The following is a 21,052-nucleotide window of genomic DNA, read 5'->3' on the forward strand; positions in this document are numbered from 1 at the left end:
CATGACGATCGATTTTCATTGCTGATGCTTCCTGCCACGGCAAAGCATCTCTAAGTGGCAAGGACAACCTCTCTCTTGGTAACCCCAGTAAATCCCCCTGCCTGTGGACGTTGGCTCTCACATAGGGGCTTCTTTCTGGGCCGTCTCAGCAACTTCACCTGGAAGCAGCTTGGAAATGCAAATTATCTTGGCCCTACCTATCCCTGCTCCATGGGAAACGGCAGAGGTAATGCTCAAAAATCAAGTTCTAACTGAGGGCCAGGTGCTTCCAGGGTAGCGGGGATTGCACACCTCCCCTCCCCCTCCTCTTCCCCAGGGCTTCTTAACAGCCTGCTGTGGGAAGCTGACCCTTAGATGAAGTCCCGAAGCCGTGCGTGCGTACTGAGGACCTGCTGTAGAGGTGCAGCCCATGCCTGGCGGCTCAGTAAGCTCGAGCAGGGATGAATGGGACTCGGATCCAACTGGGCACACATCCTGGTGTCCCCTCCCTCTCCACATCGGGGGTTCTGGGAGGGCCCCCAAGGGCAGTCATGTGGTCTCTCAGCAAGCTTCCCAATTGGGCTAGACAGAAGGATCATTCTGTGCACTGCTGTGTGGAGTGTGTCTGTCTCAGGTCTGGGGATGCTCTGATCAGTTGGAGTGTGTGTGTGGGGGGGGGGGGGCAGGAAACTTGGCTTCTAGTTTTTAATGGCTGTTGGCTATAGCCAACATTCCCAGGACTCCAGGGAGCTTCCCTTACGGAAGGTTATGAGCTAGCCTTTGCATTACTCAGAAAACAGTGTTAACTGACAGCTGAGCTCCAAACAGGGACCCAGGCAGGACCTCGCGTCACCACAGACATAATTCTTCCCTGCGACACCTCCACCAAGCCGCCCGGTAAATCGACATGAGTCGTCACAGCACCAGCAGTGTGACTGAAACCTCAGCGAAGAACGTGCTCTGGGGTAAGCGCTAAGGCTGTCCGCAGTACAGGTGGAGTGAGTTGGCTGGTGAGCTGTGCCTCTAATGGAGAGGAGCTCATGAGCCTCCCAGCCCCACTCTGCCATTTCTCTATGCAGGCAGTGAACTCAATCAGGAAAAGCAGACTTGCACCTTCAGAGCCCAAGGCGAGAGGAAGGACAGCTGTAAACTCTTGCTCAACACGGTGGGTGTCTCCGGAGGAGGAGGCTGGAACAGGAGCGAGTCTCCAGCCTCAACAGCTAACAGCTTCTTCCTTCCCATCACCCTTCTCAGATCTGCCTGGGGGAGAAAGCCAAAGAGGAGGTGAATCGTGTGGAAATCCTCTCCCAGGAAGACAGAAGACCGCCCATCACTATTGCCACGCTAAAGGCCTCTATCCTGCCTATGGTGAGTCTCTTATCCCTGCAGGTTCAGGAAAGCTGTCACTGCCCTAACTTTATCCTCAGATGGGCCTGGACATAAGTGTGGATACCTTCATGCCCCATGGGCTTCTAGCCACGCTATAAAGGCAACCGGGGAAACCATCCCAAATCCCGCTTTCCAGAGCCTGTGCCACGAGCAAGCCAAATACCCTCTCCAACAGCGTCCTGCTTAAGCTCTTTACTCCTCGTCACCAAGACACTGTCTGTGGCTTATGTTTGCGCTTTGAGTCTGGAAGTTCTTTCTTCTAGTAATGTATCACGCGCTGTGCAGCTAATCATTGTGTGTGAATAATGGCAGGTTTGAAATTTGGAGCTTTTTAAAACCAAATCCAAAAATTTCATCATGTATGAGTGAGAGAGCGAGAGAGGGAGTTCAGGCACAATACATGAGGAGATCAGGGGACAACCCAGGAGTTAGGTCTCTCCTGCTGTGGGTTCCAGGAATTGAGCTCAGGTTTCCAGGCCTACAAGTGGTTTTACGTGCTGAACCATCTAACTTGACCTTGTGTGTCTGAGATGGGGTCTCATATTGTATCACAGAATACAATTTGATAGCCTCAAAGTTTTTTTAGCCTCAAAGTTCTCTTCCTGCCTCCCATTCCCTGGTGCTGGGATGCAGGCATGTGCCCCAACACAGACCCGTTTCCTTTTCTATAATCTCACTGTATTGCCCCATGGGACGGGGCTTTTGGTATAATACAAATACTCCCTGACTTAAAAGTTAACTTGTGCTAGGCAGTGGTGGCACACGCCTGTAATCCCAGCACTCTGGGAGGCAGAGGCAGGAGGATTTCTGAGTTCGAGGCCAGCCTGGTCTACAGAGTGAGTTCCAGGACAGCCAGGGCTACACAGAGAAACCCTGTCTCAACAAAACCAAATCCAAAAAACAAACAAAAAAAAAAAAAACAAAAAACAAAAAAAAAGTTATGAGTTGAAAATATAATAATTGGGGGCTGGAGAGATGGCTCAGCAGTTAAGAGCACTGAGTGCTCTTCTTGAGGTCCTGAGTTCAATTCCCAGCAGCCACATGGTGGCTCACAACCATCCGTAATGAGATCTGTCGCCCTCTTCTGGTGTGTCTGAAGACAACTACAGTGTACTCACATATAATAAATAAATCTTAAAAAAAAAAAAAAAAGAAAATATCATAATTGGAAAATGGTTTACTATGCTTATCCCCTGGGACCCCTCATTTAGCCCTGTGACAATGGTCTAGCGGCATCATTGTCTTCCTTAGAGAGGCCAGGGCACAGAGAGCATCAGGGTGCTCACTGAAATGGCCAGGAAGAGACAGGATTTTTATCACATATCACTGGCCCAGGAAAAAAAATCAAAATTCAGAATTCAGGTGTGCGGTTCTACTAAATGGGTTTAACTCTTGCAACACTGTAAAGCCAAACACTCCTGAGTAGTTGTGAACTGTAACTGAGTGTGACCTGAACGTCTGACATCTTTTCTTCCCTGAAGTGCTTGACAGATACACTTCACTGAATTAGCGGAGCCCCCGTCTGGTACTACCATGCTTGAAAGGCTTTTATTTTTATTCCTGAATAGGGAGTTACATTTTATCGAATGCTTTATTTTTATTTTATGTGTGTGAGTTGCCTGCCTCTGTGCCTGCAAAGCACATTCACACCTGGTTCCTACAGAGGCCAGAAGAGGGCCTTGAAAGTGGGATTGCAGGTGTTTTCGAAACGCCATGTGGATGCCAGGACTCAAACCCTGCTCCTCTGGAAGAGCAGTCAGTGCTCGTAATGGCTGACCCTTCTTTTCAGCACCTCGAATGTTTTTTTTTGACTCACCTGGTTTCAGATTCTTTCTCCATCAATCCATTAGCATACCATTATGCTGGGAGAATAACATTTGAGCCTCTTTGGGTTCCTTGATCATCCAAACTCTGAATTCACTTTCTTAAGGATTCTTGGGGTCAGTGGGGGGGGGGGGTGTAAACACGTATGCCACAGCATGTGGTATCAGAAAACAGCTTTGTGGAGAAGTTTACCTCATCTTCTGTGAGGTCAGGGACTGGACTCTGGCAGCAGGCCTGCTCAGCAAGCCTTTCTGCATGAGCCACGCCGCCACCCGAGTAACGCACTTTCCTTTCTTGCCTTCTACTTGTTTTATTTTGTTGTTGTTCTTTGAAGACAGCCGTGTAACCTAAAGCAGCCTCAAGCCCACAGTGGTCCTCTTGACTCTGCCTCTTCCCCAGTGCTGGGACACTGGTGTGCTCCACACTGACTCCCTCTGTTCTTAATAGTGAAAAGCAGGAAAGCAATTTATTCTGCGTGGTCACACGGAGAAGGAGGACATTAATTTATGTGTTTGGAGTTTTTGTTTTGAGCCTGTGTATCTCTTATGTCATCCAGAACGCTGGAACTTACAATCCTCCTGCCTCTGCCTCCTTCCTCAATGCTGGAATTTTGCAGCATTGTGTGACCAGCACCTACCAGGGCCAGGCTGAGTTACCTGTGTCTTCTATGTTGCCCTGATGTCTTCTTCCCACCACAGGTCTCAGTGACGGGTATAGAGATTTCTCCTCCAGTAACTTTTCGGCTCAGGGCTGGCTCTGGACCCGTGTTCCTCAGTGGGCTGGAATGTTATGGTAAGCTGTAGCCCAGGTACTGAGGCCTCAAGGGATTCTTGACTTTTTGTATGGACCCTCCAAAGCAAATGATTGCCAGTGGTCTGAACTAGAAAGCTGTGCCAAGGGCTGTCACCCCAGCTCTTCTCCATGTCCTGGGTGGGCCTCAGGCCTCAGCTTTATCATTGTTTTGGCCTCAGAAAATACTGTAGGGTAAACAGGATCTTCCAAAAGACTCTTAAGGTGAGCATGGAGGCATGGGCTTATATTCTCAGCTCAAGGAGAGCCTGGGCTATATAAACGAGACCCTCCACCCAAAAAAAGAGAAGCTCTTACTAAAACTAGTATCTGGGTATATTTCAAAGATTGGCTACTAGTGAACATGAAGCTGTAGTGTGCCAGCAACTTACCACGTTGGCACCTTTAAGAGCCACTTCCCAGCCTGGCAGGCGGTGGTCCACGCTTTTAATCCCAGTACTCGAGGAGGCAAAGGCAGGTGAATCTGAGTTAGAAACCAAGCCTGGTCTACAGAATGAGTTCCAGGACTGCTATGGCTACAAAGACACACACACACACACACACACAAAATCTGTTTCAAAAACAAACAAACAAACAAACAAACAGAAAAGATCCATCTCACATTAAACCTCACCTCTGAACAGGTCCCAATATGTCAGCGTGGCACACTGGGGACAAGTTTCCAGTACATCAACCTCCGAGGGCCATGCCATCCTGTAGTCCCTTCTAGCTCCCGCCTTCAGCCTGGGTCCGGCCAATTTTCAATACACAACCTCCTCCTGCCTGCCCTCCTTCCCCTAACATCCCTGGAGCTTTCCTGCCCCCTGCTTCACCCTGGGCCCTACTTTTTGGGGAGGGAGAGAAAGAATACAGCGCACTGTAGAAGGTGAACCCTCTCAACCCAGCGCTTGCCTGGGGATAAATTCAGAGCCAGAAGAGACCTGGATCGGAAGGTGGGCGTTGAGCCTTAAGGTCAGATGTTGTGGTTTTCCCCCACCATGCCCTAGTCCTGCCCTACTTCCCATACCGTTCCAGAGACTTCAGATCTGGCCTGGGAAGATGATGAGGAAGAAGAGGAGGAGGAGGAAGAAGAGGACGAAGAGGAGGATGCAGATGTATCAATAGAGGAGATACCTGTCAAACAAACCAAAAGGGTGGCTCCCCAGAAGCAGATGAGCATAGCTAAGGTGGGGAAAGTCTGAGGTAGGGTGGGCATCAGGACCTGAGCTGGGCCTCCCAGGTTGAGCATTTGGGACAAGCGAAGGCCTCCACCACTGAAGTTCTGCAGATCTCAGTTGGGACTGCTGGGCACTTAAGAGCGTTCTGGCTCTAGGTCTTGGGTCTCTTGGGTTAACTTTCCAAATAACACTTGGTTTTTGTTGCCAGAGAAAGAAGGTGGAAAAAGAAGAGGAGGAGGCGGTCGTGAGGTAATTTACACTGTTAAATCCCCACCACAATCAGCACTGAGCACTGAACCCAAGGCTTCTGGCATGTTAAGCAAACGGTACTGTTTGAGCTGCAGCCCCGGGGTTAAGTCTTTGGCTTAGTTTGGTAGGTGTTTTGTTTGATTTTAAGAAGCAGGGTTATCAGTAAGTTGCCCAGGCTGGTCTTGAACTACTTATAGCTCTGGCAGGCCATAGACTTGTTAGTCTCCTGCTTCAACCTCCCTTGTAACTGGGATTACAGGCCTGCACACAGGCCCAGCTGAAACAGCAAAAGTTCTTTCTGTGAGATAGCTAGTCCTGGGAAGCAGGGCACACGCGATGTGTTGACCTGCACACACTCGTGCAGCTTCAACAGCTCTGGAAAAACATGCACTATCCTGACCTGATTCCACCTGAGCTGATTCCATTCGAAACCAAACAAACAAAAAACAGTTCAAGATCTGCGCTCAGAAACTCACCCTATCCTTCCCTTACCCAACAGTTCTGGAAAGAGCAGCATTCTAATGTCAATATTAGAACTGACCAAACAAGGTCCCGTCATTTTGTCTCCTCTGTGACACAGGGTAAAAGGAACATATGTAGACTTCTGAAGCATGACAACAACCTGGAAAGGGAAAAATAAGAGAGCAGGGTGTGGCTTTGTGTTCATGTCAAGTGTTTTAGAAACCGCTTGGCCAAGAGTTAAACAAAAGATTAACGTTGGAAAGCATGAGTAATACTAATGGCTGTTTGTTTGCTAAATTATGTGCAGTGAGGTTGACATTTAAGGTGAAAATGTATTATGTTTTTTGGAGATAGGGTTTTTTTTTTTTGGGTAGCCCTGGCTGTCCTAGAAATCGCTCTGTAGACCAGGTCTTCAAGACCCTCAGCCTGGGGAAGCATGGGGCAGATCCTTGAGGTTCTGGAGGCTGTGGAAGCCCTCTGCTAACCAGAAATGTAAACTTAATCCAGTCCAAACCTCCACACAACTGGAGAGAATGCTAAATCTAAGCAGCCAGCACCACAGAGGCGCCCGGTGCACTGAAGAGCAGTGTGCCTGGGTTTGTTTGTCTAGGCGACCCTGGAGCAGCGCATAGGGGTGAACGACAGACTGGATGCAATGATGGGAAAACTTGAAACTGAAAGGAAGGTGGAGAGAGCCTTCCCCTCACTGCCTATGTAGGCACAGAAGTCCCAAGGCAGGAGTGGACCTGTCCTGCCTGGTCCCCAGGATTAGAGCCAGTGGTGGCAGAGCAGGAAGTACACCCATCAGCATCCACTTGTGCGATGAACAAACCTGGCAGGTTTCAGAACCACTGAGAGTTCTGGGGTCTCTTGGTTTGTAATCCCGAGGACAAATCTCTTCTGCTTCCCCTACCCCAAGAGATTAGCATGTTGGTCATGTCGATACTCTTAACCAGCAAGATCCTGCAACAAAGTCTAACAGGACCATCGCTCAATCTGCCTTTACACTAAAATTTAAACCTGGGCAGTAGTGCACACCTTTAATCCCAGCACTCAGGAGGCAGAGGCTGGTGGATCTGAGTTCAAGGCCAGCCTGGTCTACAGGCTGAGTTCTAGGCTACATAACAGACCTTGTCTCAAACAAAAAATCAAGATGTACTTAAATCTATGTCTGTCCAGCCTCTCCTCTACTCCCCAACCATCCCTTTTACCACCAGTCCCCCTCTTGGTGTGAAAAGAGCACTTTTTATACCTGGAAGGAAAGCAATGGAAGTCTAAGAAGAAAGCACACTCTTAAAAAGAAGCAGAACAAGCCGGCCATGGCGGCAAATGCCTGTAATCCCAGCACTTGGGAGGGAGAGGCAGGCGGATTTCTGAGTTCGAGGCCAGCCTGGTCTACAGAGTGAGTTCCAGGACAGCCAGGACTACACAGAGAAACCCTAACTCAAAAAAACAAAACAAAACAAAACAAAAACCCAAACAAAAAAAAAAACCAAACAAACAAAAAAAGCCGAACAGAAAAGGAGGCTAGGCTGCAGTTGAGCTCGGCACCAGAGGACTTGCCTAGCATGCTAGAAACAGCTCAGCAGTAGACTGCTTCCCTATCTTCCCTATCGCTGCAATAAATGCATGAAAAAAGGCAAAACAGGAGCAGTGACCAGATAGACGGATAAGCCTGCAGCTTTAGCTCTGTGGGCCAGGTCCCTGTGTAGATGAACTGCCCCAGCTCCGCTCCTGCATGTCGCCGCTCTCCAGAGGCCTCAGCTCTGGCACAAAGCTGCACACTCTTGCCCACTCTGTCCCTATCGTTCCCTTTCCAGGCCCAGCCCTCAGGACAAGAGCCCCTGGAAGAAGGTGAGCATTGAGACATTGGGGCTGACCCTGGGGAAGGCTGCCAGGCCAGGGAGGGTGGTAGACTCTTCGGTCTCTTCTCTGCACAGGGGAAATCTACACCCAAACCTAGGAAGCCGCCGTCCAAGAAATGAGCTCATCTTAGCACCATCTGTATCCAAAACGGGATGCCTACCAGTTTTGCTCTGGGGCAGGTGTCGAGGCCCACCACCCTAGTCTAAACGTAGTAAGGCGTTGTGGGAGCCATCCAGGAGCTCTACAACCCAGCCCCCACCCCCAGTTTCTGGTGGTTCTTGGCAGAACCCCCCTCCCCCTCCCTCTTCCCCCCCCCCCCCCCCCCCCCCCCCCGCGCAAGCACTTATAGGGCCACAATAAAATTTGCACGATCAGAACCTCCCTGGGTGGGTCTCCTTGCTACAGCACTAGCTCATGTGCCCAGCAGAGGGCAACCACGAGCAAGAAACCAGCCCCATGTTGTTTTTCCTAGATTTCCATCCCAGGATTGAGAGAAGGCCTTAGCCTCAGCCGCGATTTCAGTGAGCTGGGGTTGAGGAGGCTACTTTCTTTGGGGCAGGTGAGATTTACAAGTGCAGAGCTCTAGGACCCAACCTGCTTTTTGCTACCAGGAACAGTCTGGGCCTGGGTCAGACCCTCCCATTTCCCTGCTCTTATTAGGCAATTGTCAAAGGTATATGGGACAATGGGGGAGGGGGCAACTTAAACTGCCATTCCAGTTATGAGAGGAAGCCCATATGACACTTAACAGGACACAGGTGTATATCGGAGTGAGCCAGCTGTCAGCTGGGAAACGGTGGGTGACCACTGCAGGGTTCTGGCTGCCTGGCCTCCTCAGCGGGAGGTACCTCTGGAGCCTCTCCCTGGGGAGTGGCCATGGTCTCATCCCTGTTTTGAGTAGGACAAGGTAACCCTGGGGCAAAGAGTTGTGCTTGTGAAAAACCAGAGCCAGGCAGCTCCTGCCCGACCACAGCATCCCTGTAGGCCACGCCAGAAACAAGCCAGCAAAGAGCTGTCCAGAACCCCATGTGTGAGTCCCAGGAGGTTATAAAGCTTTGGTTTCCTGTTCAGTTCCTTGGCCCTTGGTGCAGATGCTCATCCAGCCTGGTCCACTGGTATCGGTCACAGTCGTACAGGAAGAGCTAAGCTACCCACCTCCACCCCACCCCCCAATGAAGTCACCTATATAGCCTGGTGGTAACGCAAAGCCAACACCATGATTTCTGCTCCTGGCAAGTGCTTTGGAGGTAGGAAACTAGGGTGTTAGATCTGAAGAGGGGCTGGAGAGAGGGCTCAGCGGTTAAGAACACTGACTGCTCTTCCAGAGGCCCTGAGTTCAATTCCCAGCAACCACATGGTGACCCACAACCATCAGTAATAGGATCCAGTGCCCTCTTCCGGTGTGTATGAAGATAGTGACAGAGTATTCACATATATAAAGCCTTTAAAAGACAGATCTGAAGAGGCCCTTGGGAACAGGCAGCTGACATGGAGGACGGGAAGCTAGCAAGGGCATTCCTGTGAGTGCATCTGCTCTGGGTACATCTCCAAAGTGCCCACCCAAAAGGATGACTGTCATGGCAGCAGTAGCTACAAGCTCAGGCTATATATGCTGTCTCAGACTTGCTCCTCATACAGGATTATACCCTAAGGTAGGTTAGCCTCATTTCTTAAAAGAGAACCAAAGCACAGACATTAGCAGTCTGCACCAACGCCACAGAGCAGCAGGGGGAGCTAGAGAGTCTGGCATCAGAGCCTTTGCTTTTGACCACTCTGCTGATGGAGAATTTCCTGCCAGTGTACAGACAATCTTGTGAGCTGAGTGAGAGCAGGGGTGAGAGAGTGCAGTCCTCGGTGAGGAAAACCTATTCTTGGCCAGGTACAGACAGAGACTTCTTCCCTCCTGCACCCGCCAGGCAAGGTTCTACATAGCAGAGTGCTTAAATACCCTAGAAGTCATACATGAGACTGACCATTACATTAGTGACCGCCTGAGTGGATGCACAAACTTCCAGTAGTCAGATGCCAGTCCACACTGCTAGGGGTGTCCTTTACCCTAACCCACCTGTGTTTCTGCAGGAACAGTATGTCTAGGCTGAGGCTGGCAGCAGGGTATACAGTAATAGCTCGGCTGCTGGGTGCAGGGGTGGGATTGGAGTTGGTACTTAATGGTGGGGACTAACTAGAATTTTGGTAGCCACTTCTCTTTCCACTTAGCATCTCTAAAAGCTCCCCATAACTGTTAATAAACCCTCCCTCCCCCAGCTCACCCCATCAGGGGAGAAGGTCTGCCAAATTTTAGGTAAACTGAGACTAAACCATATAGGGGGTCGTTGTCCCTCTTTGCAGGATGAGTCTTTGTCTCAATGATAGCCATTTCGAACTCACTCTGTAGACCAGGCTGGCCTCAAACTCAGAGATCTGCCTACTTCTGTCTCTGGAGTGCTGGGATTAAAGACATGTGCCACCTCAGCCTGGCTCCTTTTTCTGAAAGACGTGGAGCTGGAAAAACCAACTTTTCAGGTCCCACAGCAAGGGATAGAGTTAAGATCCAGAACTCAGTCCCCATCCCCAGATCCCTGGGCTGCCTCCCCCAGGATATGAGAGAGAGAACCTAAAAGCCAGGCCTGACCATGCCAAATAACAAGGGACGAGAGGCAAAGGATCGCTCCCACACAAAGTAGGCTACCCCTGCTGTCCCCCATACCTCCCTGGTACCAGATCCTGGCTGAGCCTCAAGACCAAATTTTACTGCTGGCAACTGTTACCATGGAGACTTAGGCTGCACTGAGGGCTGGCCAGCAAGTGACAATTGGCCCTGTCTCCAGTGACAGGAGGAACCAGGTGCTCAGACGCAGAAGCCTGGAGCAACCAGCACTGTCTCCTGGTGAATGAGCCTCAAGAACACAAGGTGCTAATGTCCCATGCCTGGCTTCTGCTTCCGGATGACAGACACCATTACCATTGAATTCCAAGCCTTTAGCTGCCTCCTCCGTGCACCCGAGCCCTCTTAGCTGCTAGCTGCCTGACACCTCAGACTGAACTCAGGCAGGGTGCCTGGGAGCTAGCAGGGAATGTGGAATCAGGGCTCAGGAGTCTGGGAAGAGGGCACGGTTCCCTGAAGAGGTGGAGACGGGGTGAACCTTAAATGGTAGCAAGGATGTGGAAGCCGGAAATGGTCTGGCGGGAGGTAGAGGTGTGCCTAGCTGGGCGGAGAAGTGAGCAGGCTGAAGCTGCTTCTGAGAACATTGAACTGGGCCTGGAAAGATGGCTTAGTGGTTAAGAGTGCCAACTGCTCTTCTAAAGGTTGCGAGTTCAAATCTCAGCAACCACATGGTAGCTCATAACCTTTCAGAATGAGATCTGATGCCCTCTTCTGGGGTGTCTGAAGACAGCTACAGCGAGCGGGGCCTGAGCAAGAAGAAAAAGTGTCTGAAGACAGCTACAGTGTACTTATGTATAATAAATAAACCTTTAAAAAAGAAGAAAAAGAACAAGTCGGGCGGTGGTGGCGCACACCTGTAATCCCAGCACTTGGGAGGCAGAGGCAGGCGGATTTCTAAGTTCAAGGCCAGCCTGGTCTACAGAGTGAGTTCCAGGACAGCCAGGGCTATAGAGAAACCCTGTCTCAAAAAAACAAACAGAAACAAAAAAACCATCAAACTGGGTTGCAGCTCTGTGCTCCTCTGGGCACTGGCCCCTTGGCCCAGCCAGTCACTTGCTGTTAGACATGGGTTATCCCTTCTAGTTTTGACTTGTTTTGGTTTTTGTGGGGTCCTTTTGCCTGATTTTTGGTTGGTTGGTTGTTTTATTTTGTTTTTTCGTTTTTTTCGAGGCCGGGTTTCTCTGTATAGCCTTGGCTGTCCTGGAACTCACTCTGGAGACCAGGCTTGCCTCAAATTCACAGAGTTCCTCCTGCCTCTGCCTGCTGAATGCTGGGATTAAAGGTGTGCACCACCATGCCCGGCCTTGTTTGTTTGTGTTTGTTTGTTTCACATCCCAGGCTGGCCTCAGCCTTGCTAAGTAGCCAAGGCTAATCAGTTCTTGAGTTGCTCCCCGGCTGCTTTGAAGCCTCTGAAGTACTGGGATTACAGGTGTGCAACCACACCTGGCCTTAGTGCCACGGATAGAATCCAAAAATTCACAAACCCTAGGACAGCCTTCTACCAACTGAGCTGTGTCCCCAGCCAGCCCCTAGTCCTAGCTTTCTTTAAATTTGATTCCAAACCTCTCCACTCCGCCTGGTAACTCCCACCTCCTCAAACAGCTCTTCCAAATTCACTCCTAGGCCCCCTGCAGCGGCATTTCTGCGGAGGAGAGGGCGGAGCTCTAAAGGCCCCTGCTAGAGCCGGCCGAAGACCCTGTTTAGTGGACACGGGGAGGTATCCACTAGCTTGCTGGGAGTTGGGGGCGGGCGGTGATGCAGGGTGGCTGACCACTTTGTGGATTGCTGAAATTCAGGAAGGTGAGAAGGCAAATAAATCCACCTGCGTGCTGCTCTGTGAACTCAGGGAAAGGGGGGCAGAGCTCAGACTCCCCAAACCGCTCCTCCTTTCAGTTCAGCACCGCCCACCTGTCTGTAAGGAGAGACCTGGCCACCGGCTTTTAGATCCTTCGGCTGCCTGTCCTATTACAGTCCACTTGAGCCTGTCAAATGCAGTGGTGCACACCTTTAATCACAGCGCTTGGGAGAGAGGCAGGTGGGTCTATGAATTGAAGGCAAGCCTGGTCCACACGTGAATTCTAGGTCAGTTGATGTTACATAGTGAGACTTTGTCTTGGGGAGAAGAAGGGGGGAAAAACCTACCAAAGTCTGAGCCCGAAAATAAAAAGCAAGTGGCAGGCTGGGACCTGGAGGGTGAAGTCACAATTCCAAGGAACAGGACGAGCCTAGATTCTGGGAATGTGGCCCCCTCACTCACCAGCTGGCTTGTTCTGAGCCAGTTACCTCCCAATGTGCCAGTGTCCTATCAGCAAACTGCAGTTAATCTAGCTGACGTGGGTACCCAGCTACATGGGACTAGTGGTCCTATGTCCGTACTGCTGGGAACTGCATCCCGTGCTAGGGGACACTGGTGAATTGGTGTCTGAGAGCCTAGGGCTGGGTATGATCCCCAAATAAGGCCCAGACATCTTAGGGCTTCCCATGCTGACACACTCACTGTCACCTCATTTGGTACTCCAATACTCCAATAGCTGACCCCTCCCTCCTTTTTTTTTTTTTAATAGACTACGAAGGCCCAGGCAAAAGTGACTCCCACACTTCTTCGGGTCTCCATCTCAAACCAGCTTTTGTGAACATTGAGATCTTTCAAGAGCTACACCTGGCTCCCCATCTCTGGCCTCAACCTGTTGCACCCACTGTTCGCAGCCTTCCCCCTCCTTCCTGGTGGCAAGGGGTGACAGCAGAGAGCTGAGCCAGCAGCCGCTCAAGCCAAGCCCACCCCTGCTCCCTGGAGGGAGGCTCCTCCTTTTAAGGCTGCTTCTGGGAATTCCCACCGGAGCCAGAATTCGAGACCCCAGCCCCAGCTCGGTACCTGCAGCTCATTCTCAAGGAGATGAGGTTGCGGCATCAAACCTGAGGGCGGGCGGGCGGGAGCTGCTGACCCTGAGGAGGGGGGCGGGCAAGGCGCCTCCCTCCCTGTGCCTGCCGCTGGCCCCGCACTTCACAGAGACCGGCAGGTTGGTGCGGGTCAGGAATAAATCCAGAGAGATCGCAGGGGCCGGCCTCCTGAGAGAGGACGCTCTCTCAGCTCCATCTTTTGCACCCGGGGACCCCTGCCCGAGGCCAGTAGCCCAAGAGAGCGGGTACGCCAATCGAACCAGCTCCGGCTTCGCAGCCTCACTGGCCCGGAAGGTGGACACCTCGCACCTCAGTCTCTCAATTACGCCTCCCCGTCATTGCCCCCTCAGCTAGCCTTTCCCTTTCCTCCATCTCCTTTCGTCCCTGAAAACCTGTGGCTCCGAGAGACCTTGGCTTCTCTGGGACTCTACCCCAGGGGCCTGCCCACATCCGCTCCTGAGTTTGGGGAGCAGAGAGGCAATCGCCCCAAGAAGTCTCTCCAGCGATGGGAGCCGCCCGCCTGCTGCCTAATCTTACCCTGTAAGTGTGCTGCCTGCGCCGGAGTTCTTTTTACCATTTCCAGCCCCAGGAATAGTATACCTCCCCCCCCCACCCCACCCTGGGCAGGTGGGGCAAGACAAGGGTGGGGGAGGGAGGTGCTCTGGGGTGCCCACACCTGGAACTGCCTTGTCTCCCCAAACAGGTGCTTGCAGCTCTTGATTCTCTGCTGTCAAACGCAGGTAGGCACCCCTGCCTAGCCCCCAACCCCCAACCTTTCCCACCTCACCTCGAAGGAGGGGAGGCAGGACTGGCCTCCCCTAACCAAGCAACTGTTGATGTTTGGAGGATCAGTTCAGAAGGTGGGTTGGAGAACAGACTGAATGGAAATGGGGGATAGCCTGAAGTTTGCCTCTCGGGCCTTTCTAACCATCCTGGTTAGACAATCGTCCTGAGTCTCCCTTCATCCCTCTGTGCTGGGTTTCAGAGGGCTAAGGGTGGTGTGGTGTGGTGTTTACGCCTGCGGGAGAGAGCCCCGGGCAGTTAGAAGCCAATGAAGGCAAGAGCTCAGGTAAGGTTTGTACCTGCAGGTACCTAAAAGGTTTGGGTTGGATACCACGTGTCCAGTCCGCCGGCTACTCTTACCCACATGCTTGGACCAGAGGTGGCCAGGGTCTCGGCACATTAGAGTATCCAACCAGGTAGACCCATTACCTCGAGGGTTCCTAGGTCAAGCCTAGAGGTTTGTTTGGAATGGAATTCAGGGTTTACCTCTCGGCCCCTCCATTCTCCCACCCCCAAGCTTGCAGCCCCCAGCTCAAGGCGAGGCCCTGTCCCTTTTTTGTCATCCTTCATAAGAGTGCAGCTATTAAAATGCACTGGTCCAGAACCGCTCGCTCTGGGGAGACATGGTCTTGCTTTCCCAGGCCAGAGGCCTGCTTCTCTTCCCATCCACTGGGGACTATTTTTTTTTTTTTAAGGTAAATGCCTTTTCAGTGGGAAGGGGCTGCCTTTGAAGCAGTGGGGGGGGTGGGAGAGAGACAACACCCCCCTTTTTCCTTCCCCCCTTTTCTCTAGCCCGTTCCAGGCCTTTTGCTTCACACATCTAGGGAGAGTAAGAAGAAAGCCCCCAGCCTGGCAGGGAGGGGGCTGGGGGTGGGTCCAACCTGTTCTGGAAAGGAAATTAGCACAATGGTGCTGCTGGCCTGGGCGTTTATGGCCTGGCTGAGGCCCCATTCAGGACTCGGGGAAGGTGGCAAGGCTGTCCTTTCCCCCTTGAAGTGCCCCTTCACCCCCCTGAGGGGAGCAACAGGCTGAAGCACAGCTATGCTTGAGGGGCTGTCTGACAAGCAGCTGTCTGCCGCGGAGGAAGGGGAGGTCCCCCACAGCGGGGACATGAAAGGAACAGGCAAAGTCCTGTGGGAGAGGGACTTGTGGGCTGTGGGCTGTGGGGGGCGGGGAGGGCGTGGGCTACTTTTGTGAAAGACTTGAAGGGGGACAAGGAGAGGAGGGGGCTTTGGGGGACTGCTATCTGCCCCTGACCTGGAAGAGACTGCCAGGAGACGGCTGCCCGCCAAGTGGGGCGGACATCCTGAACCTGGGCCAGAAGGCTGAGGCGGAGATGGACAGGAACCCACCCCCAGGGAGGCCTGTGAGAGTGAAGCAGCGGTGTGCTCCTCACCACAAGCACTGGTCTCAAGTTTCTCCAGGGAGGGATGCACAGGGGGTCCCAAAGATGTTGTTCTTCTCCTAGAGGTCTGGAAACTCCTGACCTTTACAGACTGGTGCTGGGAAAGGACAGTGACACAAAGTTTGAAGGGGTCAACCCTGTGCAGGTTAAACCTTGGCCTTGAGGTTTCAACCACTCCCCCCTAAATTGATAGAACCCACCCCTCTGTCGAGGATATTGGTCCCTAATCCATGCTGAGCTGGGTCTGGCTCTGTCTTGGTCCAAGTGACTGGCATTCAGCCTGAGACCATTATAGTTAAAATTAGGCAATAGCGGCAGGGAAGGGTTGTCCCTGCCCAAGTCTTGCAGGCTGAGTTGAAGCTAGAACCAGCAGCTGACAACTGTCACCCTAGAGGGCACCTTGGAGATGGGGCAGTGATGTTTCTGTCCTACTCAGGTAAGGCTGGGTAAGGCAAACCCCAGTGTGGAGCTGTGGTCCTGGACAGGCTTGCTGAATGGTGGAAACATTCCTTGAGCCATCCTAGGAGGTGGACTACTAAGTACCTAGATAACTGCCACAGGCAGGTGACCATGAGAGCAGCCGCTGGTACCATCTTCTACTGCTGCCTCTCCCCTACACTAGGGTTCTCTCTCTCTCTCTCTGAAGAACCTCTAGGACATTTTTTATAAGAATCTAAGAGCCCCACCCCCACCCCATTTAACAAACCATCTGCTCTGTGCCAGGTGTGTGCTGGGGCTGGGACCTTTCAAGGATAGTGGCAGAGTTTGGGGGTGGGTGCGGATCTAGTGATCCTGATTAATGGAGCCAAGACCCCAGAAAAAGAAGAAGGGGTTCTGGCTGTGAGTTGCATGTCCCATGCACCTGTCCTATAGAACATGGGACAGGACACACAGCCTTATAGGTTTCTTCTAGCAACCTGTTATGATTGCAGATATGTACTGTCTCATTGTGTTTCCCAAGACCGACAATCACAAGTTCCCAAAATTAACAACTGGTCCATGCAGCTTCCTGGGAAGATCTCGGGCAGAGGCAGCCTTTAGCTTGCACCATACACTGCAGGGCACACAGCCAGCCCCACTGCACTTAGGTCCTCACCCCTCTCCCCAGATGGGCCAATGGTGGTGTCACCCAAAGCAAATTGACACTATTTTTCCCTTGGTAACCGCAAAGGGGGAGAGTCACCCGTCTCCTAATTTTAACCAGTACGTGAGGGACCAGGGCGCTATGACTGACCAGCTGAGCAGGCGGCAAATCCGTGAGTATCAGCTCTACAGCCGGACCAGTGGCAAGCACGTGCAGGTCACCGGGCGTCGCATCTCTGCCACCGCTGAGGATGGCAACAAGTTCGGTAAGACCTGGCCCTTGCCCCAGGCCACTTGTACCTGCCTAGACTAGTCCCTGAATTTTTTTTTTTTCTCCCTGCTCCCAGGTCAGGGGGCTTGAGGTATTGTGGGCAGAGAGGAAGTCTCTTGATGCTGCAAGCCTGATAGTCTACCATCACTTTGATCTGACTTTAAAGGGCAGACAGTTTGGGGAGAACCCTTGCACATCCCTGAGCCGCAGCCCTGATAGACTAAGGTCTTTCTTCCTTTCTTCCATCATAGCCAAGCTCATCGTGGAGACAGATACATTCGGCAGCAGAGTCCGCATCAAGGGGGCAGAGAGCGAGAAGTATATCTGTATGAACAAGAGAGGCAAGCTGATTGGGAAGGTGAGTCCTGCACATGGGCAGCAGACAGATGTGTCTTCCCCACTGGAGTAAGGACAGGCAAGGCCACAGCCGCGCATCTCCCTCCTGCTGCTGATCTAATGCACCCCGTTAAAGCTGGGGCTCCTGCTTGACAGGATGAGGTCTTATTTTGGCAACCACCCCATCCCTCAATCTATTTAATTTCTTTTTATTTGTCTAAAGATTTATTTTTCTCTCATGTGTATATGAGTGTTTTGTCTGCATGCATGTCTGTGTACCACATGTGTGCCTGGTGCCTGTGGAGGTAGGAAAGGACCAGATCCTCTGGAATTGGAGTTACAGATGGTTGTGAGCCACCACATAGGTGCTGGGAAGGGAACCCAGGTTTCTGCTACAGCAACAACAGTCAGTACTCTTAACAACGCAACCATCTCTCCAACTCTCTATTGATTTTTTTTTCTTTTTTTTTCGTTTTTTTTGGATTTTTGGTTTTTTTCGAGACAGGGTTTCTCTGTGTAGCCCTGGCTGTCCTAGAACTCACTTTGTAGACCAGGCTGGCCTCCAACTCAGAAATCTGCCTGCCTCTGTCTCTATTGATTTTTAAATACCTATTTCTATCTCACGTGTATGGGTGTTTTATCCGCATGCATATCTAAATACCAAATGATTATAGAAGCCGGAAGAGGAGTTAATCCCTCAGAACAGGAGTTATGGGTTTTTGTTTTTTGTTTTTTTTAGCCTCCATATGGGTACTGGGAATCAAACTCTGGTCCTCTGGAAAAGCAGCCAATGAGCTTAACCCCCAAGCCATGTCTCCAGCCCCTCAATCTCTATTTATTTAAGAGTCCCTGTAGCTCCTGGCCTGCTGAAGGGACAGGGCATCCACATGAAACCTTGTGCTGCTGTGAGGGACATTCCCCCGGCAGCGACCAGGAGGCACTCACCATCCACATGATGGTGTAGGCGATGTGTTTGTGTGGCAGCCATGTGGAGAGCTGTGAGGTGATGAGGCCCGGAGGCAGGGGCATTCGTGTGCAGTCAAAGCTCTCGCAAGCTCAGTGTGCATGGTGGAAGTGACAGGCGAGACTCACACCGAGCACTGTGAAAGCTCTGTGCGGACAGAGCACCCCACACCCTTAGAACTGTCCAGTCTTCTAGCTCTAACTGGTGCTCTCATTTCTCACCTGTAAGAAGGCAAGGCATGTGGGGTCAAGGGGATGGCTATTTCCCATCCCTCTCTCCGGTCCTGTCTCCAGGACAGCTTTTACCAGGACAGCATAGAATTCTCACCAGCTATAGCCCCACCCCCCAGCACTGAATTATTATTACCCGATCTTGGCCCTACATGTGAACATCTGAGGGAACCGAGATTCGGTATTCTCTCAAGGCGTCTTCAGGAGACATAAGTGCTAATGACTTAAGTTCAGCTCTGACTCCATTGGGTTCCATAAAAGTTAGGCCCAAAGGCAAGACAACCCAACAAGGGTAAATGGACAAATTTCCCTCCTCTGCTCCTTTCTTCCGTAGCCAAGTGGGAAAAGCAAAGACTGCGTGTTCACCGAGATCGTACTGGAGAACAACTACACAGCCTTCCAGAACGCCCGCCATGAGGGTTGGTTCATGGCTTTCACTCGGCAGGGCCGGCCACGCCAGGCCTCCCGGAGCCGCCAGAACCAGCGAGAGGCCCACTTCATCAAGCGCCTCTACCAAGGCCAGCTGCCTTTCCCCAACCACGCGGAAAGGCAGAAGCAGTTCGAATTCGTGGGCTCCGCCCCCACTCGCAGGACCAAGCGCACTCGGAGGCCCCAGTCCCAAACGTAGTCAGGGAGGCCGTAGTGTGCACGGCTGGGTAGGTGCCCCTCAGCAGCCTCCCCTCTCTTCTCTAACTCATCCAAAGATGGGGACTGGGGTGGAAGGTGGGGAGCCAGACTCCAAAAGGATCCCGAGGGCATGACGTTTCTGATTCCCACTGGGAAGAGACAGTACTTGTGTATCGCAGGGTGGGCACCATTCTGTGGAACGGGTTCGAGGCCAGAGGCAGGCCCCGGGAGAAGAAATATGGTCTCCTTGACCTCAAATGTCTGCTTGCCAGCGTCTACCTGAAATAAGGGGGCAGGCCAGCAGATTCCAGATCTTGCACAACTGTGCTCAAATCTTGCTCCCAGAACCTCCCTGAATCTGAACCAAATATCCAAACTCTTGGCCAGACGGAAGGGACTTACGGTTTTGTTTCCAAAAACAGACAGACAGAAAAAGAAACAAAAGCCAGTCAGCCACTCTTATTATTTCTCGCCCCAGGCCTGCGTCCCCACCCCAAGCCCCAGAATAAAACCATTTTCCTGCAACCGGGTCCGCTGAAGAAAGGTGGGCAGTCAGACCACAGAACCCAACTACAGCGTGTCTGGGGCTGGCAGCACCGAGAAGTCAGGTGCTAGCTGGGAAGATGGGCGCCTGGGCACACAGGCGCTGCAGCCTGCGGGTCCCGCTGCGCGGTACCGAGAGGCCAAGGCGCGCCCAAACCCGGGGGACTAGCGGCCCCTCCCTCCGCGGGCTCCGATGTCCAGGCTCACGCGACAGTGTCCCTGCTACCTGTAGGAGAGAAGAAAACCCAACCCCTAGGCGCGGCCCTGAGCGGCTGCTGGCAGGGACAGGCGTCCTGTGAGGCCCAGGCCCGGGGGAGGAGGGGGTGGTGGCAGGATCACAGCCTGGGGACGCCAGAAGTCACCTCGCAGGGAGCAAGATTGCTTTTTTCCGGTGAGCTGGGCTGGGAGTGGGAGGAGGTCTGGGCGAGCGGAAGCGGGTGGGGGCAAGAATGTGTCCCCTTGTTCTTCCCTCGTCCCCCTAGGGGCGGAGGCGGGGGCACACCTGAGGGCAAGCCTCAATTAGAAGCGGTTGCAGGCTGGGAATGGAGGAGGAGGGCGCCCAGCCCCCACCGAGCTTCTCGGGTGGGCTTTCCAGAGATTTCCAGGTGTGCCTCGGGGGTGGAAACCGTAAAACCGCCTTTCCTATGGTAATCTTGTCAAGGGGAGGAGGTTCTTGTGTCTGGGACCCTCCTCTCAGCACTCCCTCCTGCTGATGGACTCCTTAGCCTAAGTTGTCCCATTTAAGAAAATGTTGGCGAGGAGAATTATGAAGCGAGATGAAAAGGGATGAAAGCTAACCTTCTTCTCCTAAGAATTACTTCAAAAAGTCCAGAAGTTGTAGGTGCTAGGGCACTGACGTAGTCCAAACCGGAGGTGGGCTGCAGCAGACAGAACCAACTCAGAGCTGGGACGGAGCCTGACCGCCCCCCCCCATTCCCCCACCCCCGCCCCAACCCCCGGGGCCATTTAGAAGGTGGAGCCGACCACAGCCAAGAGGGAGGTCCTGCAGGCCTAGGACTCGCATTCTCCTTCCAGCTCGTCATAATTGCTTTCACCAGGTTGCTTTTTTTCTGTCCCCCCATCACAAAGAGCCTTAATCCCAGCGAAGACCGCCGGACGTGTTGGGGGTAGTTTTCTGGGGTGTGTGTAGGGCGGGTGGTCTAGGGCTGCAGTTTGATAACTGGAGAGTTCAATGGGACTTTAAAACTGGGGCAACACCCAGCAATTACTTGAGGACAAAGAGTTGGGCCCCCAAGGTGTGGCGTATTGGGACTTTGGGGGGCTGGAAGGACTCTGAGAAGGAGGGGGGCTCTGATCCCTCTGATTATTGCAGGAATTTGAGACATTCTTTAAGACTCTAGACTGCCTCTCCAGCCGGGCATGGGCCCACCCCCCACCCTCCCTCTTGGGTTAGAGACAGCTTCAAAGGTGGACGGGCCCTTTGTCTGGCCTTGCTTTCTTCTCGGGCCTTTCTCGGCCCCTCCCTCCCTCTTTGACCTCCCCAGCACAGA

The 21,052-nt window shown here is 52.4% G+C and overlaps 2 protein-coding genes across 3 annotated transcripts; both read left to right on the forward strand.

Moving 5' to 3' along the window:
• The first annotated feature begins 886 nt into the window (after positions 1 to 886).
• On the forward strand, positions 887 to 7,855 carry Npm2 (nucleophosmin/nucleoplasmin 2). The gene is made up of 8 exons (XM_052190811.1): positions 887 to 944; positions 1,059 to 1,144; positions 1,234 to 1,347; positions 3,891 to 3,984; positions 5,017 to 5,168; positions 5,368 to 5,408; positions 7,691 to 7,724; positions 7,811 to 7,855. Exons 1-8 carry the CDS (start codon positions 887 to 889, stop codon positions 7,853 to 7,855), a joined length of 624 nt encoding a protein of 207 aa, XP_052046771.1.
• A 5,949-nt stretch (positions 7,856 to 13,804) lies between these two features.
• Fgf17 (fibroblast growth factor 17) lies at positions 13,805 to 19,120 on the forward strand. 2 transcript variants are annotated; one of them, XM_052190488.1, is made up of 5 exons: positions 13,805 to 13,839; positions 14,003 to 14,039; positions 16,659 to 16,836; positions 17,093 to 17,199; positions 18,706 to 19,120. In XM_052190488.1, exons 1-5 carry the CDS (start codon positions 13,805 to 13,807, stop codon positions 18,997 to 18,999), a joined length of 651 nt encoding a protein of 216 aa, XP_052046448.1. In that variant the 3' UTR covers positions 19,000 to 19,120. The 2 variants fall into 2 exon arrangements, with proteins under 2 accessions (XP_052046448.1, XP_052046449.1); XM_052190489.1 differs by having other exon boundaries at positions 16,692 to 16,836.
• The last annotated feature ends 1,932 nt before the right edge of the window (positions 19,121 to 21,052 follow it).

The sequence above is a fragment of the Apodemus sylvaticus genome, chromosome 8 (assembly GCF_947179515.1).
Source record: "Apodemus sylvaticus chromosome 8, mApoSyl1.1, whole genome shotgun sequence".
In the NCBI taxonomy this organism is placed as follows: domain Eukaryota; kingdom Metazoa; phylum Chordata; class Mammalia; order Rodentia; family Muridae; genus Apodemus; species Apodemus sylvaticus.